The sequence below is a fragment of the Melozone crissalis genome, unplaced genomic scaffold (genome assembly GCF_028551555.1).
Source record: "Melozone crissalis strain CALT ecotype California unplaced genomic scaffold, PUWL_Pcris_2 ptg000039l_1, whole genome shotgun sequence".
Taxonomy (NCBI): Eukaryota; Metazoa; Chordata; class Aves; order Passeriformes; family Passerellidae; genus Melozone; species Melozone crissalis.
This window is the reverse complement of record NW_026535817.1, coordinates 1,432,949-1,460,066: the sequence shown is the minus strand read 5'-3', so window position 1 is coordinate 1,460,066 and position 27,118 is coordinate 1,432,949. Positions and strand designations below refer to the sequence as shown.

Below are 27,118 nucleotides of genomic sequence, written 5' to 3'. Positions count from 1 at the left end.
TGGAAGGAGTTTAGCTGAGAGAATTTCCTCATCTGTCTAGGTTGAAGGCAAATGGGATTATGTGTGTTTGTTTTTTTCCCTCTATCTGTGTTTTAAAACCAAAACTGTTGGTGTTTATTTATGATATAGCTGATTTGCAATTTGGTTTAGGAATTGAAAAATCAATGCTGCAGATCCAGGATAAGTAAGAAGCCTTTTTTTGGAAGATAAGGGGACAAGCCCTTCTCACTTGGTGTAAAATAAAAATTGCCTAAATTTGCTGTTAGTGTCTTTGGGCCATCTGAGCAGAATCCGTGGCTGCCTGGGGAGATGTGGTGTGTTTTTTTCTGAAATGCTGTGCTTTTGGTTTCTTGATGGTGTGGCTTTGTAGGTGACTCAAATGAGATGACATGCTGAAGATGTGCTGTGTCTGTAGAGCTCCTGCTTGTGTGTGGGACTTGCTTTGTCTTGTCCATAACTTTGGGTCAGTTGAGTAAGAAAGCTGTTGGTGAGGAAGGACCAATGCTGGTCCTTGGCTAAGCTCATTGAGCTAACCTGTGTACTTAGGGAAAAGGTCTTCCTTGATGTGAAGTTGGCAGTGAGTATCAGTGTGCCTTGGTGTTAGTGTGGGAATTCTGGTGACCTCCATCCAGGCATTGTGCAGAGTCCACAGGAATTCTGGAGGAAAAAAATCCATTGTTGGCCAATGAAGGGCAGCATTTCCTCTGTGTTTGCACTGGCAGTGCTTTGTGTTAGTGGGTACTGGGAGAGGTTATCTCAGCATTCCAGATGTTTTTCAGCTGGGTTATCCCCCTTAGGCTGTCCTAAGCTCATGATTGCAGAGAGCTGAAGCCACATGGAGGTATTACTTAACTCTTGTGTCACCTTGTTTTCACATGAGGTAAGAGTCGTACACCAGGCTAAAAATCAGCCACAAAGCCAAGCATACATCCTTTAATACATCCTTGTTTGTGCTTGCAGTATTTTCTTTTGGGCTGCATGTTGTCATTAGGGTGATTCTGTTGGCATTACCCAAAGCAGTTTTTGACAAATTCAAATTACTGGTGTTTGATGTACAGGAGTCATTCCTCTTCTGTATTTTACCTGCATCCTCCAATTCCTGGAGCATAATGGTATATTTTAGGAAATGAGCTGAAGTAAACCTTGATTTTATGTTTTTCCCTGCCCCACCCCAATTTCTTATGTGGCATTGATCATCAAGAGTGGATAATGTGTCCAAATAAGCCGCTGTTCAGAGCTAGAAAGATGTTGGAACATTAAGAAATATGATGAAATATTGCTATTTAGAATATCACTTTGGGGTTTTGACTTCCATTCTCCTCGAGTTTAATCTGAAACAATCAGAAAGTGTCTACTACGTTCTTTATTTTTTAGGTTAAAACTGAAGAGGTTTTGCGCTCAATAATCCGAACTGCTGCTGACAGGGCTGCCTCATATTTGGTCTAGGGTTTGCTTTGCCTTGTGCTGATGTACAGGGAATGGTTCTTTCAGTGTCTGTCCATCTGTCCAGCTGTGCAGGAGCAGTTTTGGGGACTGCAGTCCCAGCAGAATCCCAGGGGAGTATCTGAACCCCCCTCTCAGGCAGGGAATGATTCAGAGATAAGAGGAGGAAGGTCGCTCTTATCCTCCCAGCTGTACCTCCCAGTCCTTCCCACACACAAGGAAAAAGCCAAACACTTGGAGGAGAGGCTGGAGCTCCCCTGTGCATCTGTGTCTGGCAGGTGACTCACATGTTTTCCTGTCCTGGAGCTCTCCCATCTCCAGACTTCAGGTATTCTTGCCTTTTGTTCAGTCTTGTCCTGAAATGCTTTGCCAGTGGAATTTTCCTCTTGATGCTGTTCTGCAGGTGTGATTTGTTCTCCTCCACAGAATGGGGAACAATGCTTTAATGAAGTTGAAATGTTCAAGTCATGATGTGACTTTAGTTTTTTTCCTCAAGTGCCTGGTGCTGTTCAGCCCCTGCACCAGCGTGGGTGTCAATCCCACTGAAGTTGGGGGAGTTGGACTTGGAGGAAGGCAAAAAAAAAAGGCATTCAGTGTTCCTCCCAGCCACTTGGGAAATGATGTTGTTGAAAAAAAAAAACCTCAGTAAGAGAAAAAACACATTTCCAGTTGATCAGTTCCTGGATCCAGTTTGTCAGGCACAGGAGCTTGTGCTGACACAGCGAAGAGCAGGAGCTCAGGCAGGGAGGAGGGTGAGAGGGTGAGCACTGCCTATTTGGTGGGATATTCATTGAAATCCCTGTCATGGAAAATGTTTGCATTGTTTCTGAGGACTCCAATTGGTAAGGGTGGTACAGATCAGTGAGAATTTTTGTCTTCAAGGGCAAATTAGTCCTCTTGACGCTTCCTCTGGATCTTCTGTTTGGAAGTGACTGAAACAGATAAATTACACAGGTTCTTTTATTTTTTTTCTTTTTTTTTGTGTGTGTGTAGCTTAAAAACTTAGAGCTTCTTCAGATAAAATCAGCACTGACTTTTGTCTCTGGTATTTGTTCAAATTCTCAAAAGCAGCATATTAAGAATAGGGAGAAAGAGAGGAATTAAGCAGGATTTTATTAAAATATTGCAGCCTTTTGGTTTATCACCATCACTTTTGTGTCACTTAGTGCACTGCAGCAAAGGAGTCACTTTGGAGATTGACTAAAAAAGTCACAATTGTGATCATAATCACAGCACAAAAAACCAAGCTGGCTTAAAGAAAAAAGCACTTTGAATGTTACAGTCTGCTCCAGGGATGAACATATGCCTTCTGTCCATCTCTGTCACTAGCAGAAGTGAAAGCTGGCATAACAGCATGCTGGTATTTTTGTGAAGAATCAGCTTGATCAAAGAACTCCTCGAGGATAAATATAGTGGGCAACTTTCTGTGCTGAACTTCAGAAAAGACCTTTTCTGGAGCTTGCATGAGGAGGGAGATGTTACAGTTCTATGTGAAATCACTCCCTAAATGCACTTGTGTCTTCAAGATGAGAAAATTTACTAGTGTCTTTAGGTTGGGGTGGGTTTAGAAACCTGCTGGTACCTGCCCCACAGCTGGGTTCTGCAGAAATCCCTGGGTTAGAGAAAGGCCCAGCGTGATGGGTTGGCTTTAGAGCTTCCCTCTGCCCTCTGGAGCTGAGCACTGCTGGCACAGCTGTGCCAGGGGCCTTGTCTGTTATCAAAGCTGATATGGATACTGATTCCTCCTGTGCTTTGGAGCTGTTGTGGCCCAGCACTGTGTTCAGTTAGATCAGAGTATGGCCGACATCTCAGTTAGACCTAGAAAAATCTTACAATAATGATAATAATTTACTGATTTAATAATAAAGTGGGTCAGGAAGTGACACCCAATAAGCACTTGCTTGAGCGAATTAGATTTGAAATAAAGTTACCAGTAGAACTCAAAGAACTTAATTTTTTTAAAAAAATTACATTAAAAAAATTGCCAAAGTGTTCTCAAGAAAGGCAGATGGCCTCGATGGTGGCTTTCATTGTAATCCAGAATTGGCTGTTAGAGAGCGCACAGCCTTTCCAAAAGCCATTGGAATACTTGTTAACAGAAATAACTCAAGCAATTGGTTTTATAACAAACTATTGTCCAGAACATACTTAGCTTTTTAAAAAACTTTTTGTCAACTTCCCCAGCATTTATTAAACTCGGTCATAATAAAATAATTCTGTCAGGCTCTGTGTGTATGGTGTAATTTAAATGTGGTGGAGGGGAAGAAGTTCTTCTGTGGGAGGGGTGTGTTGGGTTGACAGGGGACCTCAGCTTGCCTGCTAGGGCAGTGAGGGGTTTGAGGAGTGTTTAAGGTTTTTTTGGTTTGGATTCTGATATTAGCCCAAGACTTTAGGGTTAGTCTTGGGCTAAAATCAGGCTCTTACTGTGAGCACATCTGGAATTGAGGGCAGGTGTTTGCTGTTAAAAGTTTTATCTTCTTGTAATGTGAGATAAACTGAAGGTGTGATTTTATTTCTGGAGGCCCAGCAAAGAGGAGGTGGGGAACAGGAGGTCCTGAGCTCCAGAGTTCAGCTAGAAGTGTTTCTGTCTGGCAGCTGGTCCAGCTGCCCTGGTAATAAATGCTGGGAGTTGTGCTCTGTGGTCCCCAGTCTGTGCTAATCTTCCAGGTTACCTCGGATGTGAAAGGTAATGAACAACCATATTAAACAAAAACAGAGATCACATTAGTATCTCATTTTTTATTCAGTTTATTTGGTTTTCCCTCTTCAGCCTAATCCAGCTTGTTCTGTTAAACTCCAGGCTTGATATTACTGTCAGTGAATGGAGTGGGTTTTCCAGCCATTTTAGTCTGTGAATTTGAAGATGCCAACTGAGTAACTCTGATTATTGATAGTTTTGTAAAAGAAAGAAACCTCAAGCACATTGTTATGGTTCCTGCTTTTGGAATAGGTTTCAAAATCTGGTATTAACCCAGTCCAAGTTCATGATGAACAGCCTGGATGTAGAGCTGTTGAAACAACCATCCAGTTCACAGCCAGGAAAAGGAAGACAGGGACATCCTGATCCTGCAGGCCCTGGATTGGAATTTCAAGTGAGAATACTTGATATAATATTCACTTAGTTAGAATTTTTATGTGTGGAAGTAAATGCTAGATGAGGCCACTTAAAAAGGAGTAGGAGACTTGGTCCCAAATAGTGGCTTTTCCTGGTTTAAGATTTCCTTAATCTTGACAGGGAACGTGTATGCACTTGAAAACTTTTTAAGAACTTGCACTCAAATTTTCATGTTCTCATGTGGAGATACCTTGGATTAGTACCTGCCTTAGGATTTGAGAGGTGTTAGTATGGATCTTGTTGGACTGTATATGCTGCTTGGTTACACACAGCTTCTCTGTCACCAGTATTTCATATGTGGAATGAGAAAGGAATAGAAGTTCATTTGTTTGAGGAAAGATCTTCCATGTCCCAAGTTGTGTTTTCTGAACATGTTCCTCATTTCACTTGTGTTTTTCCCAAAACCAGGGTTCTTGAGTGTGTTCATAGTCCTTGGACTGAGGACTTGGAGCATTGTACTACCCAGTGAAAACTTACTGGCTTTACTCTATGGATAACTTCAAGGAAGATCTCTAATAGGAAGACATGAGAGTGTCCACCAGTAATCTTGCATTTCTGCCAAAAAACCCTTTCAAAATGCTCGTGTGATTTTTGTCTCCCTTTTTCAGGTCTTGTCAGGTGCATTTGGATTTGCACTGGGCAGTTCCTCCACAGCAAAACCAGAGGAGCTACCTTGTCATGGTTGTTTTTTAGTGATGTTGTAGTTCAGTTCATCTTCAGGGCAGTGCTGTGCATTAGTAAAGGTACTTTCTTTGCTCCTTTTTTCATGCTTAGATTTGCCTTAGGGAGTTGGAATCAGGAAGAACAGGGCTGATGCAAGCACTGACCAGGGTGGAAGGCTCCTGGCTGATGAGCAGGGTTTGTCTCTCTCTGTGCCAGAGTGCTGCTTGCTTGGTGGGCTGTAGAACTCTGCCCAGGTGTCAGATGCATTTAGGCAGAGATAAATAAGGACTTAATTCAGAAATGTTTTTATATTGTGCCTCTAGCTCCTGGCTCAGGATGGATGGTGTGACAATAAAAGGCTGCTGATAAAGTGGGGATGAAGAGCTCACAACTCTTGCCCAGTGCTGCAGTCTGCCTCCAGGCAGAGCTTGCTTTTGACATTCCCTGTCTTCAGGTTCCTGGGAAAAGTGCTATGAGCTGAGTGCTTTTTGGCTGAGCTTGTATGGTCTGGTAGTGAATCTTTGTATTTCTGTTAACTTCCTGGCGTGATGGTGCTAACTCTTAATTCAGTTGTGGAATTAATCACCTTTTTTATTGACCCTTGAATGAGAAATCCTCTATGAAATGGTAATGCAGCTGGAATGCTGAAATTCCTAATAGCCCAGCTATAAGTGGGAGGAGGGCTCCACCTCTTTGAGGAGGCTTCTCTGGGCATGGAGTTCTTCTATCCCCTGATCCCATCCTGACAGTTCATGCAAGCTGCCAAGTCAGCTTCGCCAGCACAGTGTTTCTGTTCTGGGAGAGCAGATTGGAGGAGGACTTTATGCAGGGAATTGTGGAAGTTACTCCATCAGACAGGTCATAACCATCCTAGTCTCTCAACTCAGGCCTGAAGCCTTTTCTGTGTATGCAATCTTTTAAATGGGCATAAAAAACCTCAGGATAGGCCAATTGTGGTGCTTTCAAAGGTAGTTATGTCAGATTCCTTTTCCAGATTCTAGTTTCCTGGAGCTGTGGAAAACCTAGATCTCATGGATAGCATAAGGAAAATAATTCCATCCTTTCCAGCTTTGTCCCTTGACCCAAAGCAGTAGCACTAACTGAACAGCAAACTCTGAATGTGTCAGAAGGGTCTGGAATGGTGCCCTAGGCCAAGGGAAGAATAGGCTGGAGAGAAATGCAAGATCTGTCTTGGCAGGAAAATGAGTTTTTGAGTGGGAAACCATCTTGGATGGTTAAAAAAAGTTGTTACATGTTTGTTAGAGAAGAAAAATATGTGGCTTGGTTATCAAAGTTTCCTTGTCTGTGGGAGATAACAGAGCTGAATCAAGGGTGGTGTGATAATGACAATGGGCAGCAAGGATCATCTTGTGACTGTAAAACTCGTGTGAAAGCTCCACTGCAGCTTTTGGCAGCAAGGTCTGAAATGCTCAGAGAGACATGGGACTATTAGGCTGAGGGAATAAAAAAATCAGAATAAAAGTATGTCTTCAGTATTTATCAGGTTGAGGCCCATCGTCCTTGCACATCCCCACCACAATAATAAAAATGAAAGGAAGAAAGTAGGTTTCTTTTATTTGGAATTCACTAAAGCACCTGCCTGAAGGATGCTGGAAATTTAGCCAGGCTGACAACCGCAGAGCTGTGATTGCTGCAAGAAGTGGAGTAAAAGAAACCAATATACAATGTGAAAATAGGAAAAACAGATGGGAGTCGTGACTTCAGGTGGTGCCTGAGGTTTGGGTTTGGGCTGACTTGTTTTTATGTAACCACTGAGGATCTAGAGTTGGATCAATCTCTCTGGAGGGAGAACCTGAAACAGTGGGTTTAAAACTCATTTTGTTTTGTAGTGACATAGAACTAAGGGACCTTAAAAATTGCACGAAGTGGTGACTGATGCAAACAGCCCCAAAGCAGAGGTGATGCTTTTGGGGTATAACAAGGTTTTTGTGTTAAAAACAGAAGTAGTAGAGAATAATGTTTTTAGTGTCTTGGTGGTTATACTGATATGATGGAGAGCTGCAAGTTATAGGCTGTTGTTCCTAATGAAGGTGGATAAATCCTAGTGCATTTATCTGGAGCAGTGAGTACCCTTAGGGGTATCTGTTGGATCTGTTGGGGGAAACATTCAGTTCTGGCTTAGTTGTAAAGGGTTTGAAAAATTGTTTTTATTGGGAAAGCAGCTATGAAGAATTGGGCTCAGTCCAGCAACATGAATGTGGGTGGGATTATCAGCACTCTAAAAATGGAAGAATTGGGCCCAACACAAGTTTGAAGCAGCCTTTGAAAAATCTGTGTGGATATTCCTTGCACTGAGTATTGTTCTTGTATACTAACAGCTGCTCCTGCATCTTGTCATGGTTTGATGTTTGAAGAGCAAACTTGGTCATTTGATGGTTTTAATGATGGACTTTTTCCCTTGGTGAATTAACTGAGTCTTCTGATTTCAAGTGTATTTCTAATTAATGTGAAATGCCATCTTGTGTATGTGTCTTGTTTGGATTTTTCATTGTGATAGGTACTTCAGTTTTCAGGGTATTCCATGTGACAGTGGTGGATGTTTTCCTCCTGGCACTGTAGCAGATAACCAGAATGTCACAAAATTTCGGCTGGAAACTTACTCTGGTTTTTGATCTTAATTGTCTCAGGAGCTTTATGATTCTGTCTGACTGTGTACCCACTTTTGGAGAGGGAAATACTGGGGAATGCCTGCTGAAGGGTATAACTGATAATTGGTACTGTATTGAGGGCCTGTCTGCAACGCTCCTTTTTCTCTTCTCAGAATGATTTGGTTTTTTTAGTAATAAAAGCACCTCGTGATCTTGCTGAATAAGGTGTTAGCAGCTGCATGGGACAGGGTTTAAAGAGCCCAACCTTGACACTGTGCTCTGAAAGCACACACAGAGAAGTGTGTTTGTGTGCTTTGGGCCAGTTGGTGACCAGTACTGCTCGATCAGCTGGAACCAGATAACAATGTGCTTTTGTGATATGAGAGTGGGAATTGTCTGATCAATTGTTCAATGCTCACATTTCTGGGTGCCAGAATCTGTCTGGGATCAATGGTTGAAATGCCTGTGCCTCAGGGTGACGTGATGCCAGCTCAGAATTGCTGGTGGCTTGCGTGCTACCGCAAGGTTGGGATGGAAGATCTCCCCAAAAACTGCCTGTGAGCTCTTGGGCGTGCCCAGCTCTGCTCTGCATGAGCAGCAGGATTCTCTGGAGGGTTTTATTCTCCCCTTGCTCATTTCCACAGAGTTACCAGTGCTATGTGGGGAGCACAGGGCAGAGCAAACCAGCCTTGGTTTGTACCCATCCCTCAGAACACTCTGAGGATTCCCCTTGGCTTAACACGCTTCATGGGGCTGCAAACAGGGCTTTTGTTCACTGTTTTTAAATCTATCTCCTCAAGCTGCATTTCAGATGTTTTCTCTGCCACCTTCCATGGGGAACAGGAGGGTTTGGTGTGTTTTAGGCTCACAGAGTGTAAGGGAGGTGATGGATGGACACAGCTCAGACAGCTACGTGGTTTTAGGGCTCCTCTCGATCAGGAGAACACGCTGAGTTTTAGTAGTGGATGGTGACAAATGAGGGCACTGAGTGGATCATGCCCTTCAGCATAAGGCTAAATAAAGATTGTTAGCTTTCAAGGAGGAGCTGAGATTTTTTGAAGAGATAATGTGTTTTATCTTTCCTAATCAACTGCTTCAAATAATTCCTAGAGCTGGACTTGAAGGTGAGGACGAAATGGGTTTGTGTTTACCTGTGCAGAATTGAAGATGTATTTCCTGACCTGTGTGTGAAACCCAAAATCACACCATAGAAATAGAAAAGGAATTAATCATAAGGGCCTAGATATTTTTTGCTTTTTCCCTCGAAGTTTTTTTGCTTGTGTTTTTTTTTTTCTTTATTTTTCAGGAACAGAAGCATGTGTTAAAGCCTTTACTTTACACCACTATGAGATCTTCAGTAAAACCTCAAGAGCTGGGGATGGGCTTTTTAGAATTTGGTATTCCATACTGTAAATATTTTTCAAGTATGAAAGAAAGTGTGAGATCTCATTTTGCAAGCAAGTGCTTCTTTCTAAGCCAGCACCAGAGAGCTGCAGATTCAGGTGGGCCAGGGGAGAGGAGGAAGGATTGGGTATTGAGGTTCTGAGTGTGAAATTTGGAATGTTTGGTTTGCTGCCCTTGAACAAATGTTGAGGGTGACTTGCTTTTAGTGCCAGGAAGGTTTTTCAGACAGCTCACATGTAGAGTTCTCCCATCTCATGGTGTAAGGGAAGCTCTGAACGGTTCTTTTAGGTAGGTTTGTCACAGTTTGCGATGCTGTTGCAGGCAGAGCTCTGCAGTTTGCCCAGCAGAAGGGGAAATGGTTCAGCTCTGAAGGTGATTGGTGTTCCTTCTTGTCCTGAAAATCTGGTGCTTGATTTGTGGGTCCATGTGGGGAGCCCATACTGTGCAGTTTGCCCTGTGTGGAGCAGACAGCTGCTTTTGTTCCTGTGTAATGCTGCCTTTGCAATTGAAAATGTTTTCAGTGGTGTCATGTGTGAAGTGTCTCTAGCTCTGTGCTAAGTTGTGTGCTTTAAGCTTTTTTCTTTTTTTTTTTTCTTTTTTTTCTTTTTTTTTCTTTTTTTTTTCTTTTTTTTTTTTTGGTGTGATATAAGGTATCTGTTAATTCTTTCTGAGACTCAGAAGACTGAATAACTTGTCTTTGGAGACATCAGTGTTATGTGGGAGGTGGTGGCTGGTTTTTTCCTTTTTTTTATATATATACAAAGAAATCCTTCAAGCTGTCAGGGACAGCTTTGTACTTGGGCTAATGTTTGTGCATTATTGCTGGATTTCATGTACATTGGAACAGTTGCAAGGGGCTGCTGGGGATGTTGGAAATGCCACCCTAAAAGCATGACTCCAGAGGAACAGTGAAATATTGTTCTGTGGGTCTTCCTTGAATTAGTTCTCAGTAAAACTGTAGAATCTGGGCTGTTCTCTGAAGTGGAAAATGAGTGGAAAAAGAGTGGAAAACTGGACAGCCTGAGCAGGTGTTGAGTTTTTGGGAAATGAGGGGCTTTGTAATAAGCGAGTAGGATGTAATTCCCATTTTTGGTGGTTAAATAACATTTTGAAATGGAAGAACGCAGCTACGCCTAAAATTGATAATGATCAACTGGAATTTCTCTTTGTGATGTTACTAGCCAGTCTGGCCAGCTTTTTAAATCCAGGTGAGAATATTCTTGCTGTTAGGCAAGTGTTTTTGGCAATTAGTATTTTTTGGGAAAAGATAGTTTAACTAAGTGATTACTATGAGTGTTTCTTCAAGTAAAAATGGGAATTTAATTCTTTCGGCCATTGGACTCCTTTGTGCTCTGCTGAAATGACATCATGAGAGAGGAGATTTTTGGGGGGTTGACGAGATTTATTATGCTGGATGTTTTGAACTGGAAAATGAGTTATTTTGAGCGCTGCAGATATGATTGCTCAGTGATTTTGACCTGCTGCGTACAGAACTGGTCTCACTGTCATCTGGGGTTGTGGAATAGGTAAGATATTATCTTTTGACCCATTTGATGGTTTGGGTTAGGCAGAGACGTGTGTAGGTAAGAAGTGGGTGCTCATCTGGGCGGGTAGATGATGATGTTTCTCAAAGCTGCGTTGTGGAAGAGGTGTAACCTTGCTCCGTGCGGTCAGCACCTTTTTCTCCCGGTGTCACAGCCAGTTTCTGCAATTGCTGCTGGCCGGAGGAGGGAGGGATGCGGGCAGCTCATGGAGCAGCACTGCAAGAGCTCCGGGAGGGTCTGGTCTAATGGGAAGCCAGGTCACAGCACAGAAACAAATGTGGCATGGCACGGATCTGCCTAACCCAAGGGCTGAGGCTTCTGCGAGTTCGCGGCGGGGAAGGAGGTGAAATGATCCACGGGACGTATAAAAACGAGCTGCTTCTGCTCGGTTTTTTTCCGTTCAATTGCTCGGTGTGTCCGTCCCCGCGGCGCGGGCGTTGGGGAGCGGCGCGCAGCCCCCCCCCGCACGCGGTGGTAGGCGCCGGGCGCGCACGGGGTGGAACGGTCCATTTCCTGTTCCCGTGCCGCCGGCGGGGGGGGCCCGGCCGTGAGGGAGGGGGCGGCGGGGCATGGCGGCGGCGCGGTGAGGCGGGGCGCGGGCGGCCGCGATGGAGGCGTACGTGCTGGAGGACATCCTGGAGGTACGGCCGGGCCGCGAACAAAGGGGCCCGGGGATGGCGGGGGGCCGCGGGGCCGGCACCCCGGGCCCGGCCGTTGGGGCTGCGGCGCTCGGTGGGGCCGGGGCGGACGGGGCCGGGCAGCGGCGCTGCCCCCCCGGCGGGAGGGGTGCGGGACGCGCAGCCCCGGCGGTGACATTGCGGTCACATTAGCGGGGATTTCAGCCACTGCCTGCCATAACTCTCTCTCTCTCTCTCTCTCTCTCTTAATCTTTGTTGCCAGTGTTTCCGTTTCATAGAATCGTGGAATCACAGAATAGCTTGGGTTGGAAGGGACCCTGAGGATCATCCCATTCCAGCTCTGTGCCGTGGGCAGGGACGCCTCCCACTGTCCCAGGCTGCTCCAGGCCCTGTCCAGCCTGGCCTTGGGCACTTCCAGGGATCCAGGGGCAGCCACAGCTTCTGTGGGCAGCCTGTGCCAGGGCCTCAGCACCCTCACAGGGAAGGATTTCTTCCTGATACCTAAATCTACTCTCAGTCAATTCAAAGCCATTCCCCCTTGTGCTGTCACTACACACTCTTGTAAGTAGTCTCTCCTCCTTTTTCCTGCAAGTTCCCTTAAGGTGCTGGAAGGCCACAATTGGGTCACCCTGAAGCCTTTTTCTTCCAAGGTGAACAATCCCAATTCTCTCAGCCTTTCTTCATAGCAAAGAGGCTCCATCCCTGTGATCACCTTGGTGGCCTCCTCTGGAGTCTCTCCAGCAGCTCCATGTCCTTCCTGCGCTGGGGACCCCAGAGCTGGAGGCAGGACTCAAGGTGGGGTCTCAGCAGAGCAGACAGGCACGTTTGTTGCAGTATATAATTCCTCTTACTGCATTTCCAGTTGTCTAAATGTAGCCTGTTCTTGCTTCCTCTACAGAAGTAGATCTCCCTCTGCAGCAGTAATTTATTATGAAATAAATGGCATAATCTCTTCCTGTGAGGGTGGGCTGGAAGTAACCTTTCAGCCAAATGGAGAGGCCAGCCAAGAAGTCATAGAGTGAAGCAGGTCTGTATTACAGGTTATATTTGCTGTAATTGTTCAAGGAAATGTTCCCTGGCCCAGGTTGCCCAGAGAAGCTGTGGCTGCCCCTGGATCCCTCTAAGTGTGCAAGGCCAGGTTGAACAGGGCCTGGAGCAACCTGGGACAGTGGAAGGTGTCCCTGCCCACAGCAGGGGGCTGGAGTGAGATGATATTCCAAACCATTTCATAAATACCTATTTCTTGTTCCTGTGGTTTTTCAGGTTTTGCAAGCAAAAACATGGCCAAATGACTTGTCAGAATATTTGCATGTGTTCTTTATTGTAACGAGAAGCCACAGCCTTATTAGCTGCTGTCAGAATTCTGACAAAACAATGCTTCCACAGTGCTTCTCCTGTAGGCTTTTTCCTGTGGTAGCTGCACTTAGGTTACCCTAAAATTTTTGATCAATAGGAGTACTGCTGTTAACTTCTGTGTGGACTTTGGAACTGTTTAACATAATTACATCCAGAATATTAACTCAGCTGTTACTTTGTGCTGAATAAACTGGCACAGGTATATGAGCAAGACATTTTCACCAATATCTGTGTGTGTGGCTGGGTTTGTGTGGGGAGGTAGGAAGAGCAATTGTGAACTGGGCTTTGTGCCATCAAATAAATATTTCAGTACTTCACTTGCCTCATTGCATACTGAAAGCTTTTCCTTTTTTTTTTGTTCTTTATTTTAACCACAGTTGCCATATGCAGTTTTGTAGTATGTCAGATTAATTAGGTACATGGTGCTTATCAATAGTCCAGTTTGGAGAGGCAGTTGGGAAGTTAATTTTGTCACTATAACAGAATTTGGACTTGTGTGAAATGAGCAATTACATCTTGCTTCCCAGTGGGATGTGGTGGCTTTTCTTTTTGACAGTTTGGTCACACATTCACTTCCTGTTCTCAACACCAGCTGGATCCAGGTAAAAAACACCCTCAGGAGTCAGGCATGGCCTGCCTGGCTTTAGGGGTGTGTGAGGTGTGGCTGAGTCAGTTGATGAATCTCCCAGGTACTCTGGTACCAGTGCAGTCTGTTGATGGTTTCTTAGCTCTGGAAACCATGTTCTGAAGTACAATTTATAATTCCCTCCAAACTTGTGTCTGTTGTAACTTCCAACAGTGTTTACAGTGAGTGTCTTATTTTCCCATTTCAGGACTTTTTTGTTTTTCTCCCATGGAGCAGTTTCTGGTGCTCATTCAAAGGCAGCAGTGTGGAGATGGAGAGAACTGCTCTTGCTTGGGCAGCAGATCTGTCATCTCTGTTGTTCTGAAAATAATTGGTGCTGCTTAGTATTTGGTTCAGTTTGGAGTGATCATCAGGCCTTGCCTCTTCATAAAATCTTGAAGAACGTTCTCCCTCTAAGCTGCTTATAATTTAAAACCAGAACAAAGGTGTTTGCTGTAGTGTGCTAGTTGTGTTCAGTTGCCACAGAGACTGAGGTAGATGGTGTTAGAGGTCCTTCCTGCAAGGGCTGCCTCTGGGGCCAGAATCACTTGTGAGTGCTAAAACAGAAATAAGTCTTCAGCAGCTGCAGGCAGCCGTGGCTGTCAGCCCAGAGGATTTCCCACAGCGTCCTGGCTGCCCTGTGCTCAGGCCACCTTGGAAGAAGGTGCAGGTGGTGCCCTGGTGGAGCTGGCTTTGCTGCTCTCAGCTGAGGATGGCATTGTCTCAGCCCTGTCACTCGAATGTGGCATGGAAGGCTTTGTGTGGGCATGCAGGTGGATCCAAGGGCAGCACTGAGGGGTTACCCTGCAGTTCTCACCCGGTGCTCTGGCTCCTGTGTCCTCACCATGTGTGTTTGTTGGTGTGGGCCTTCACTGACACGAGGCTTTCTGGGTGGCTTTCAGGTTTGGCTTGCACCGGCCACATGACAGCAGAGCTTGGTATGGTGAACACCTGTAGTTGTGGTTTGGTGCTTGGATTAGTCAAGATCAGGACTTGGGTGGGAGAATGGGAGGTTCAGTGCTGACAGATGACTGTGTGGTCTGTGTTGTGAGGCTCATGGCTCAGAAATGCACTTAGGAAGCTTATGACAGTGGAGAGGTAAATTTTTGTTTCCCTGTGTTGATTTGAGACTTTCTCAAGAGCAGCAGCCATGTGCTCTGACCTTCAGGTCCTTTGAAAGCTCATTTGTGCTTGGCTTTAGGGAGACAGGCTGGGCTCTAGCACAGGCCCGCACGTGGGACTTGCTCTGTCCTTACTCAGTGTTTTGTGTCCTTCATCTTTCAAGCTTAAGGTGGATATCTTCCACCTGCTTTGAACTGAAACTAAAAATCACTGTGAGAAAAACTTTCTTTGTTACTGTGATATTGGGAGTGTTTCCTGACTGCAGAAGGGTTTTTTTTATTTGACTTCCTACTGGAGTCATGGGGATAATTTAGTAGTGCCCAAGATGCTGCTTTGTATGTGGCTGCCAGTGGTGCAGGTGGGAGGTGAGGTGATAGGAAAGGATCAGGTGTTAGGCCTGGGATTGTGTGGCTGAAGCACAGTGAGGACAGCAGAGCAGTTCAGGTGTGAGCCCAGGATTTACACAGAGCAGGGACTGCCCTGCCTGAGCACACAGGTGCTCCATGGAACTGCTGGGAGGGACAGCAAACACTCAGCAGCAGAGTCGTGTCTGCACTGCACCTTCTGAGGTCAGGGAGGCCTCTGCAAAGCAATTTTTCTTTTCTTTACCAGGCCAAGTCTTTTAATATTTATAAACATTGTAGTCTCTCGGTCTGAAGATTAAAATCAGCATTATATTGCAGTGTTGGGGCATTTGTAGCTTTCCCATGTTCCAGCTCTTAAACAGGCTAATCCTTTCCCTGTTATCTTTCTCACAGTTTCTCTTAGTAATCTTGTCTGGTTCACTTTTTACCTGTTTTCTTGTCTTTAAAAAGAGATTCCCCATATGAAGTTGGTGTTGGCTGCTGTGTGCTTCAGTATTTCCTGGTGATTTCAGTCATAGAATCTCCTGAGTTGGAAGGGAGTCAGAAGGTTTCCCTCTGAAGTGCAGCTGGAAATCCAGCAGAGTTGTTGCAGTTGTTCATGGGCTGTCAGGACAGGCTCTCTATGCCTTATTTCCAAGGAAGTTGGAGCCCTGCTGTAGTAACCCTTCCATTGAGGCACCATTACTGAGTCTGGGCCACATCTAGTCCCAGCCCCAAATGGGACAGAAAATCTCATGGATAGAATTCCTCTGAGTCTTAACCTGTTTCTTCTTGACTTGCAGGGAGAGGTTACAGACTTAATGGTATAATTTGAAGCTGTTCTTGTTGTTTATACTTTATTGCTGTATCTCTTTCAGTAACTGTAATATGAAAATGCAATTTTTGTGTGAGAAACCTGTAAGTAACTGACTTCATACAGGGTAACTATTTAAAAGATCAGTATCATTCCATGGTTGTCTGCCAGTGAGGGTCTTCGAAGCTGGGAAGTCTTAGCCAAGGACTTGACAAGCAGATGGGATCAGTTGATCAGCCAAGGTCTCTTTGGACCCAGGCTCTTCAAATGAAGTCCTTAATCAAAAACCAGTGAGAGAATTGAGAGGGATATTTCAGACAGATGGATTTATTTAGATTTTTTCTGGTTTTTCCCACCTCTTCATAAATCCTGTCTTTAAATGTTCATAGACATGTTTAAGGAGGTTGTTTCCATGGCCAAGGTGCTTGTTACTTTTTTTTCTGCATGTGCCTGAAATCTCTTCAGATCTTTGCCTCCCTGGAATTTGCTGGCTGTGTTGACTGATAGGAAGTCACGTGCTCTAAAGCTGAAACCCACACTCCAAACAACCTGTTGCACTGCCTTGGCATCAGAATCCTGCAAGAAGGAAATCCAGGGAACTGGCTGGTATAAATAGTGGTTCTGTGTCACTTAATGGCCATGTAAATATGGAATAAATAACATTAAATATCTTCATGGAACAGATGTGATGGGAAGCATTAAAGAGAGACTAGAAATGAAAATTGTGTTGACTGCAAGGAAATTGGCACGTGATGTTTATATCTAACATGGGAAGCAAACACTGAAAAGCCAAGACTCCACTTCAACTTGTTGTCTTTGCCCTTAAACAGAGATTTACTTTTTTTAAATAGAACCTCTTTTTGATAAGATGGGAAAAATAGATATATTTGGACTTAGTCATACTTGTGTCTTGCTTTAACTACCTTCACAAGTCTGTTCATTCACCATATGTTAGAAACTGTTCAAACCTTTCAACATGCTGCAGCTTTCAGTTGGGTGTGCCAAATAGAGCAAAAAAAATTGTAACTCATTTATTAGATATGCCTAACAGTAGTTTGTATTGAAGGAAGAATTCAGGGACTGTCAAGCTTGTCAGAATTTTAACCAAATGAGTTGAAATTATTAGAAATAATTCCTTCTGTGCTCAGTTCCCCAGGCAGTAACAATAGGAATTCTAATCAGATACTGAATCCAGCTGTCTCCTGCTGTAACTTTATCCTTTCACTTCTCATCGTAAGAGAAGATTGGTGAACTAGGCCATACATGTTCCTTCATTGAAAAAAATACTTGCCTTGTAAATGCCAAAAAAGGGAAGGAAATCTGCATTACAGTTCAGCTGGTTCATTTCACTCCTTTGTTGGGTTCATTTTTTGTGTGTGTGAGTGTGGTTGGTGGTTTGGGACAGTGGCACAGCCATGTCTTCATTTGACTTTATAGGACAGGAGTAAATACAGATGAATGAAACTGGAATAACTTGAAGTAATTTCAAAGCTCTTGACCTAACTAGTCATATCTTCCCAAACTATATTTGGTTAACATTATTAATGTCTCTACTTATTATGTGAACTTGGTTATGCTGCATGATGAGGGATAACAGCACTTTTTAATATCAATAATTATTTCAGCAAGATAATTACATGAAGAAATGTAGATGTCCTCTAAGGACCTCTGGTTTCTCCTATCCCCTCCCCAGTCCTGATGGTTAAATTGGATGTGGGCTGCAGAAGTTGTGGAGGCAGGATAAAAGCTAGTTCTGATGGAAGTCATGGGCACAGGGAGAAAAAAGGGATTTCTGTAGTTTGCCATAAACTGAATCTTAGGTAGGGTTTGATCTCCAGGTTCTGCTGTGATGGTGAGTTTCAGGCAGCAGCAGCTTTGCTGGTGTCTTTGCTGTTTCCTGGCTTGGGAAGTGAAGGTGAGGGAAATGGTGGCTAAACCTTCATACACTGGAAGCTTTCACAGTTTCACTTAAGCTCTGGGGAGGCTGCAAGCAAAATGCACATGTCTGCAACATCTTTTTTTATTATTAGATATTTGAAATCTCAGTCCTTCTGGTAGCAATAATTTCTGCCATGTTGTGTTGTATTTTTTGTTTCTGATGTGGATTAGAGTCTACACCTCCTGTCCATCAGTCACCTAGCGTAGCATGGCTTGAGATAAGGAGCCTGGTGGCAAGTAAGATGAGTTGTGGGGCAAAGAAACCACATTTCTTTGGCTTTTTCAGACCTTGGAATTGCGTTTGGCATTAAGACTGTGAAGAGAGGGGTAGTCCTCTCCTAGGGTGTCCTTTCAGTGAAGTGCTGCTCCTAATTGCTTTGATGATGGCGCAGGAAAGCTCTGACTAAGCCAAGCTACATGTGTTGCTTGATGAAAAAATTTGTTCTTGCATTCCTGCCATTTTTTTTTATTTTTTAATCTATCTGCTCAGCAGTAGATGCTGTATTGCTGTGAGGAACCCATGCTCACGTCAGTGTTTCATTCATGCCAAAGGGAATTCTGAGCTGGACTGGAACAGAGTAGCTGTTTGTGTGTTCATCTTGTCCCTCCTCCACATGTCCTCCTTCCCTTCTGCTGCCTCATCCTTCAGAGCAGAGCACTTGCTGTTGTGAGGAGCAGCCGACCAAAACCACTTACAGAAGGGAAAGATTGCCTGCCAAATTTGTGTAAGAAAACATGTGGGCAGCTTAAAACTATTTCTGTTTGAAACCCAACTGGTGCTGTGCAGTTGAGGCCACTTGCTCGCTGTGCTTTATGCTCAGTGGCCACAGTGAATGGTTGAATACATTTGTGTGTCCTACGGGTGACTGTGGACCTGGTGCCTGAAAGGGCCATGGCAGGGAGTGTGCAGGAGTGATCAGAACTGAGACTCTGAGAGGATTTTCTTTTTGCAGGAACAAGGAGGAAGAAATGCTGCCTGGGTGTGCTTTCAGTATTGTATTTGAGGGCTTTTAACCCGCAGTGTTGTCTTGTGGGGGAGAAACACGGTTCTGGGGGGAGCGTGGGTTATACATTGTGGGCAAAGCAGGCAGACTGGAGTGGGAGGAGAACAGCTTTTCTTCCTTGCAGTGCTGGGAGAGATGGATGTCTGCCACTGACATGTCTTTTCCTCCCAAGTAGATCTTAGTTTGCCTGAGCACAGGCAGGGAGGCAGTCTGCTGCCATGGAGGGGACAGACAGGGCATGTGAGTGCCTTGGGTGACAATATTTTTTGCCACAGTTCATTTCCAGGTCTGCATCAACCCACTGTGCTCCTACTGCAAAATGCCGTTTTCTTATCCTGGGATTGGTATATCATCCTTTCAGTGGCTGAAAAACAGTGGGTGTGTGTTTGCTTCTTGCTTGATGTTAACTTGATGTTGTACAGGGGTTGTTAAAGCTTTGAGACACCACAGTGTTGGGTGACAGCTCTTGTAGAGAAAGCTCTCCAGGTGATTTTTGGGCATGAGAAAATGTCCAAAGAGCTACTACAAAAATAAAATTTACTTGTCCATGAAGCAGTGAAGCTGTTTTTTCTTAGTTTTGCTGGTAACTGAATGGCTTTGTGGTTGGGAAGGGGAATTCCCTGAAGCATCAGGTTTGTGTGCACCCTAAATCCAGTTTGAGTAGTAAATTGGTCCTGCACAGGTGGGTGCTGGTGGTGGTTTCTGCCAATGCTGTAGGGAGGCCTCATCCCAGGAGAAAACAGAGCTGTTACCTTGGAAGGTGTGGGGAGGGCAAGGGGTTCCTTAGAGATTTTTAGGATGCAGTGTTTGAGTCCATAGGAGAGGACATTAGGAATCAGAATAACTTCATGATACAAGATACCAGATCCTTTATTTCTGCTCCCGTTGTTTCTCTTGTCCTGTGGTCTGACCAGTCTGTTTATCTCAATATCTGTGTGTGGAGATGAAATGTGGACAAACATGGATTACTGACTTGCCTTCTGATACTGTTGAAGTGAAATAGTGTTGACTTGATAGCTTGTCTGCTGTCAGATTTCCATGGAATGGAGATCTGTCTTCTGTTTGGAAGCTTTGTGGTGTAAATGAGCATGTGAGCTGTCCTCTCTTTTGACTATGAGTTTGACTTTAGGATCAGAATTGGGAAACAGACAGAAATAAGACATCTGACAACAGTTAGGAACCAGGAGTAAGCTCCTTATGGGAATTGTAGCTGCTGTACTTCTGCTGTAGTCACTTGTGGATGCAGGAGGAATGCAGCCAAGCTGACTAGGCTGGTTGCTGAAGGTCTGTGCTGGCTGAGAAATGCTTTCTGGCACATTCAGTGTAAAAATTTAGAGCATTTATTGTTGAAGACTGGAAAAGTCCGTGGTTTGTCTCTTCTTAACCTTAAAAATGCAGCATGCTTTGTCAGGGAAAACTCACCGTGCAGAGGCTTCCTTTTGGGGAACTGATTTTGGATGGCCATAGATGATTCTGCTGGAGGGGTAGGAGGGTGGTCTTGCCTGTGACTGGCATGATGACCTGTAAATGCCTGTCCTCTTTTTCCTCTGGATCTGCATGGTTGCTGGGTTCAGCAGCTTGCTTGGCATGGGCTCTAGGGGAGCTGCTTTGATCCGAGGGCTGGCTGCACTGCAAGGAAGGATGGTGTGCTCAGATGGGAGAGAGCTGCTCCTGCATGGACACACTTCAGCTGTGCTGGTAGGAAATGTGGGTGAAGGCAAGGCCCACAGCTCAGTCTGCCCAGAGCTTTGTTGCTGCTGGCTTTGTCCACTTAGGAGCTGGGATGTCGTGTTTCCATTGTTCAGCTGTGCTGAGCTCCAATCCTTAGAAAAACAACTTGTTTCAGCTGGAAATGGATGGGTGTGCACAGTTCTGAGCTGAAACTTGGACACAGTGCATGAGGCCGGGAAAATGGAATGGGGGAAATATTCCAGAAGAAGTGTTTGTGAGAAGTTGTTCCACCTTGAGTTGTGCAAAGCTAAACTCCCTTTTCAAAAGATGAGTGAAGGGTTGAGGTCTGGTGCAGCAAAGTCTGAGTGTGACATAGAAATGGCTGCTTATTGAGCTGTGAGAAGAGGGCTCAAGGTACTTCTCCTTGAAGACTCTGCAGGCAAGTAACATGTGGAAAAGCCCCCTCAAGTTAATCAGTGATAAAGATAATAAATTATCTTTGGGATTTGAACCTTGACTCTTGTAGAGATAAGATTGAAACAATGCATTTGTGTTTTTGAGAGCTGAGGGTTTTGGGGTTTCTTTTAGATCTTCACCTTTTCCTTAGCTGTCATTTTAAAGGAAGATGCTTCAAGGATCCAAGCCAGTCCCTGTGGTTCTGTCAGTGTAACAAGGTGCTTCATGGCATGCTTAGGAGTGTCTTGTATTGAGAATTAGCCCAATCTATCCTTGGACAGTCAAGGCAAAAGGTGACTCCGGTGGAAAAGGAACGTGATTAACTGTTAGAGGAGGATTTTCTCTTTCTTGGGAGCTCACCTTCCTTAAACAAGGCTTAAGAGAATAATTAGTCCCTTGAAAGTAGGGCAGTGAGGAATAGGATGTAATGGTGCACAGCAGGACTCCAGTCCTTTCTCAGCGGTGCCCAGGTTGTCTGCAGATGCTGCTGCTGCTGCCAGTGAGCTGTGCTTCAGGTGGAGGGCTAAAATCTTCTGTTCAGAGCAGAGTCATGCTTCGTGTGCTTCCCAGGTTTTAATTACTGAATTGACCAAGTCAAAACAACTTCATGTAGCACCTCCTGCAGAACTACATTGTCCTGTGCTGCTTGTGTTCTTTGCCTTGCTCACTTCTTGCTACTGACTGCATCCGAGCTGGCTGTGTCATATTTAAGGATCTTTCCGAGTCTGGTGATGATCCTCAGGATGTGCTTGTCCAAGGAAATTTAGAGTCCTTGAGCTGTCCTTCAGGAAAACTCCAAAATGCTATTTCTGTAGCTTTTGTTACTAAGCCTGTGGCACAGTCTGGGGGGTCAGAGGGAACGTAACCCCTGTAAGCTTTTCAGGGCTGTGGTGAGGCAGCTCTGGTTTGAGTGGCCCTGTAAGTAATTTGTTAAGTAGCTTAGGTGGTGCTTACCTCAGGTACTTGTGGGAGAGTCTTAGGGGGCTGCAGTTGTTCAGGTGTGACATTTGGGGATTTTGGCAAAGAGGGTGATTCTGGGAAGCTCAGTGGTACCATCTTCTTCTCCTTTACTTGGTCTCTGCTAAATAGGTGTGACAGTGAGGAAGACTTGAGAGGTGACTTGCTCAGGGTGGCAAAAAATGCCTGCATAGGCTCAAGCTGTCCCTTTAGTACCCCTCAGCTGTTGGGTCTTTTGCAGGGTTTGGTTTCCATTTTGGTTCTGCAATGGCATGGGAAGAACCTTTATTACAAGTGCTGCTGTTTGTCTGTGGCTCTGATGCAGACCACCACATCCCCAGTGATACATAGGAGTTATGCTTACACTGTCAAAGCTTTGCTTCTGAGGTCAGTTCTTTGAAAGCTGCTCCAAAAGAAGGGGTTTCTGTCAGAAGTTCAGGTTGAGGGAGAGCTGGGAGGAGAGTGAAGGTGCGAACTTGTGTTGAGGGCTTGGATTGAAAATGTGGCAGCTTTATATTGTTGATGTAACAGTGTTGTCTGAAGCTCAGCTTTCAGAGGCATGAGTGTGTGTTTCAGTGGCTTTTTTATAGTGATGTTTATATCTTGTTATTCATGTCAGAGATTAAAATGTGTGTTTTTCCCCCACATAAATGTGAAATTTGGGCAGGGAAGTTAAAATGATAGTGAGACGAGGTGTTGCTATTTTTGCACGGGCATGAATTTTTTCTCGCATGAACGGTTGCAGCTGAATACCAGTTAATGCATGAATTTGCTTCATGTGGAAGTATGCCAAGTGCTTGGAATGAGGGTTTGAAATGGAAAAAGAATATTATTCCTTGCAGTTTCACAACCCTCTCATAGCTCCAGCTTTCAGCACGCCTGTCCCTGTGTTTTTATTGCTGTGTATGCTGCTGGGAATGCAGCGTGCGGAGGAGAGGAGGGAATTTTCCTGTGAATACCTCAGCACCTGTCTCGTCATCAGAAGCACACTGCAGTCCTAATGCAGGTGTCCCTGCAGCAGAGACTCGGCTGGTGCCAGTCCTGGGGACTGTGTTATGCCATTTCAGCAGCAGGCTGCTCCTCTCACCTCCCTCTCCTCTCCCCCTTTCCATTTTTGTGGCAGCAGCGAGAGAAATGCAGAGTACAGTCAAAGGAATAAAATGAAAGAAGACACTGTTGAGATGTTCCAGATCTGCCAGCCATGGGATTTGTGCTGATGGAGGCATTTTGGTTTGGGGAGGGTCGGTGCACGTTGAGAAGACAAGGGATGTGATTGTGTGTCCCACATCAGGGGGAGCAATCCTCACCGTGCAGGGAAGGGGTGCTGCTGTCAGACGTGTCTGTGCTGGCAGCGCTGCTGTAGTAGCAGGGTAGGGCAAGTGAGAATCACACAGCTTGCTCCTCTTAGGAAATACATCTGAGGAAAACACACAAAATCTGCAGCTGAAATGGAGTGGGCACTTGATCATCTGCTGCACTTGGCTTCTGTGTCTGCTTTCCTTTGCAGTGACCAGGAGCTGATCTCTATCTAATAAAATGGTGTCTTGTGTAAGGAGCTAGAAAACCATCACTTACACTTCAGGGATATGTCATCCAAATGGGATGGTATTGAGGGTTTGACCCATAGAAATGACAGGCACTGCCAGAGCCTTGGCTTCAGTAAAGCCTTGGATGGAATTTTTTCTATAATGCATTATTAATGTTGTGAAGATCTGCAAAGGGCCTTGAAACCTGTGTTTCTAAGTGGTGGTTTTACCTGAAAACATGTAGGTGAAAAGGCAGAACCCTGTACTTGGCCTCAGTAGCTAGTTTGTGAAAGTCAAAATCCATTCTCACTGTTGTGTTTGGAGACACGTGTAAGTTCATTTCTCTGTCTTGATGTTTCAAATCCCAGTATTTTTTCCAGTAAGCTGTCCTGACACTGCGATGGGCTCGTGTATTTTGAAAGCATCAGAGGTGATATTCTGAAGGCTGAAAGGTAGCAGGGTGGGGGAGAGCAAACATGAAGTTCTTGCTGCAGTATGGGATGTTGTATCTTGCAATTTGCAGGGGTTTTGGGTTGCCAATTTAAATAGTGTGTTTTGGATCCCAAAGTGAAAAATTGGTGCTCGAAATACTTGGCCCAGTTTGTCACATTTCAAATGATCCTTGCTTTGTTTTTATTCACTCCTGCCTCATGAATCCCTTGATGTGCATCAAATGGTTAGATATAAGGCATGAAAAAGCCCTAGCAGTGTCTTGCAAAGTGAACCTAGCCTGTTATTAGTCAGAGCTGGACTTTGTTCTTGCTCTGAGAGTGGGGGTTTATTTCCTCTGTGTGTTCCCCTTGCAAGGTAATAGTATAAACATTGCTATTTCTGTGTGAAACAGACTTCAAGTGTAGGCCTGAAGTGAACAGTGGAAAATACGCTGTCCAGAAATGCTCAGTAATGTATGAAGTGTAGATAGATAGATAGATAAATTGTTTTTCAGTGCAGTGTGAGAGGTGTGAGCGCTGAAATGGTTCTGGAGGGAAAGCTGAGATTATCTTGGACGAGAGTTGCTGGAGCACCAGGGAAAGCAGTGTGGGTGTAGGTCAGGCATGAGGAGTTCCTCCTGGAAATCAGGATTAAAATTGCTCACTGGAAGGGAGTCATTTTTAGCTGAGTAAGGAAAGAATCTGAAACTTCCTTGCTCTTCAAGCAGAGAAGTGGGGCTGAAGTCAGCAGAGTAGGACTAAGCATGACCTGGTCATAGTTGTGGCTTTGCTCTGAAGGTGGCTTTGCAACACCAAACAGAGTTGACAATTCTTGCTAAATTTATTGTTGTTTTTAAAAACCTGCTACTCTCCGAAAGTTTTGGAGCTTGGAAAAAATCAACTGTTGAAGTGCTTGCTAGCTGGCAGTAAGTGCCTCACAAAGAACTTATCCTAAAGGGGTGTCAGGTAAGGTTTGTCTTAGGGGGTACAGTTTGCTGCCTGGTAATGGCCGCTGGCTGTTCCTTGTCCTTAAAGTGCTCCTGAAGGGCTTTGCTCTGGTCCTCTTAGGATTTGTTTGGTACCCTCTGGGTGTCAAACACCAAAGGCCCAAATGCCAAGGTAAGAATTTAGCAAGTTCTAAATTTTTTTCCTTGCCTAATAGAAGACAAAAGTCCTCACTCAGGAAAGCTGAGACATGAAGTATGTGGAAAATAGGGGCCAGCCCCAAAAATAAGCAAAAAGATTTTTTCCTGAGAGGTGGAATTTTTTTGTCTTTTAATACTTGTCTGAGCTGGTGTGGTTTATCCAAATGCAGTTTCAGGTGCTGCTGTTTTATATTGTGGTGCTTAAAAACACTGAAGCTTAAAAAGTAGATCCTGTTAGGTTAATGAGCCTGACTGGCTGTCTCCCAGCCGTGCAGAGCTGCTGTGCAGCCTGGCTGCCAGACCTTCACTGCAGTGCTCTGCTGCCTTGGTGCTGCCTCAGGAGCTCTGCACTGATGCTCTGAGCCTGTCAGCAGACCCTGCATCTCACAGATGGCTAAAGGCAGCTTCCAGGGAGATGGCACTGGGTGTTTGTCCCAAGGTGCCACTCAGGTTCTTCTGAGCAAGGCTTTGGGCTGGCTAGTGACACTGAGTGCCCAGTTGTGCCATTTGGGACACTCGTTGCTGCTCTGCCTCCACATGGCACGTAACAGAGGTGATTTTAGCTTTTGTAGTTCAGACAGAGTTTTGTAGTTTACACAGGATTTACCCAGCTTGCTCCGAGTCAGTCCTGGAAGGCAGGAGCACATCAGTGCTGGGGGCATGCAGGATGGGCTGAAGGAGAAGGAGCAGGGAATGGGGTCAGCAAAATGGACTCTTGGAATCAGACAGGGAACCTGAGATGGGAAGGAGAACATTGCTTTTTACAGCCTTTTCTCAATGCTTCAGGGTTGTTCTTACAGCAAAGATGTCATTTAGGAAAACCGTAACTCAGTGATACCCAAATGCTAGAGATGCTCTGTAAATGAGCAGAGCCATGTACTGATTCAGTGGATGAAAAATGGAGCTTGTGGCATTTGCAGTGAGGCTGGTGGGTGCTGGAAACCAAGTGTTTTCTGCCTGGTTCCTAAAGGGATTGTTTGAGTGGTGATTTCATTCTGGTAGAGCTCAGTTCATTTTAAAGCTCTCAGGTAATGGAACTGGTGGCAGGTCCTTCTGGGAGTAAGGCTGGAGTTGCTGTTGTTCAAACATGCAATGTTAATTTAGGCACTGTATACTCATTTTGGGACTTTGCCTAGCTTGGTGCCTTAGTGGATGGTGTGGTTCTAGAGGAGCTGCTTAGTGTTGGGTACTGTGTTTTTTCCTCCTGGGAGGAGATTGTGTGTAGGGACAGTTGTTTGTAGGTGGGATGTATGTTCCCCTCTCCCTCCCTCCCTGGCCTGGTGTAAAATTAGTAAGATGCTAATCCATGTTTAGCCTTAAAAGCAGCAAATTTGAAATCAGTAGATAACCCAAAGCTTTTCTTCAAGTCCTTAATGCCAGAGAGTTGTTATTTGTTTGTTTGGAGTTTTTATGTGTGTGTCATTACTTGGGGTTTTGTTGTGTCTTCTTCCTGTGCGGGACCCTCTGAGAGGAAGTTGATTCTTTGACCTTAGTTTACATCTGTGTGAAATGACGTGGAGGCTTGGGTTCCACAGTGGGATCTGTGCTGGTGGCAGTTCTGTGTGTGGGTGGCTTGATGGAGAGAGGTGGATGAAGTCAGAGTTAGGATCAAGAGCTGAATTCTGTCTCTGTTTGGTTCAGCACTATGTGGTGGCAGAGCCACACCAGCTAGAGCAACTCAGGTGTGCTTTGTCTTCCTGTCCTAACCTGGCATTTGTTCAAATGCATGTTCAGAATTTGGTGTTTGTTAGTCAGAACAAACTTATTGGCATCTTACAGGGCTGTCTTTAGGGTGTGCAGACATGAGTCCTGTTTAAGAGCAGCCAGAACCTGGGAGTTTTGTTCTCCTGGCACCTTTTTGATAGTAGAAGTATCAAATATTACAAAAAATTGAGCAAAGTAAAGCTAGGCCAGGACAGAACATGATATTCTTAGTGCAGGATGAGAGGGTAGGAGAAATCTTGTAAAAGGGCTGATGCTGGGGCCCTGAACAATTGAATTATGTCAGAGTATTGTTGGATTGGAGCAGTGGTGATGGAGCATGCAGATGAAATATTCTGATATGTAAGGTGGAGCATTTGTATGCTATTCTACTTTTTTTAGTCAAGGGAAATAAAATACGTCTGAAGCCCTTTAAAGGAAATGTCTGTTTACTTGACCTGGTACATGGAAATGCTTTGTCTTCATTTGCAGCTTCTGTGGAGAAGGCAGGGTTTTCTGAGAAGCAGAAGTAGAGTTTTCCCTTCTACCAAAATAGGGTTTTGTTCCTTGCTTTGGTACACCATGTCTTTATCACTGTCCCTGTATGGTACT

The 27,118-nt window shown here is 44.8% G+C and overlaps 1 protein-coding gene across 5 annotated transcripts in view; it reads left to right on the top strand.

Annotated features, from left to right (window-relative positions):
* ANKRD17 (ankyrin repeat domain 17) overlaps positions 1-27,118 on the top strand; it is a 68,070-nt gene that overhangs the window by 4,325 nt on the left and 36,627 nt on the right. For 4 of the 5 annotated variants that reach the window (XM_054283761.1, XM_054283759.1, XM_054283760.1 and 1 more), the window contains exon 1: positions 11,355-11,419. The exons of the other annotated variant lie outside the window; for it this stretch is intronic. In XM_054283761.1, coding sequence (XP_054139736.1) covers positions 11,387-11,419 — 33 coding nt within the window. In that variant the 5' untranslated portion in view covers positions 11,355-11,386. Of the gene's footprint in view, positions 1-11,354; positions 11,420-27,118 lie in introns of those variants that run through there. 5 annotated transcript variants of the gene reach the window in all.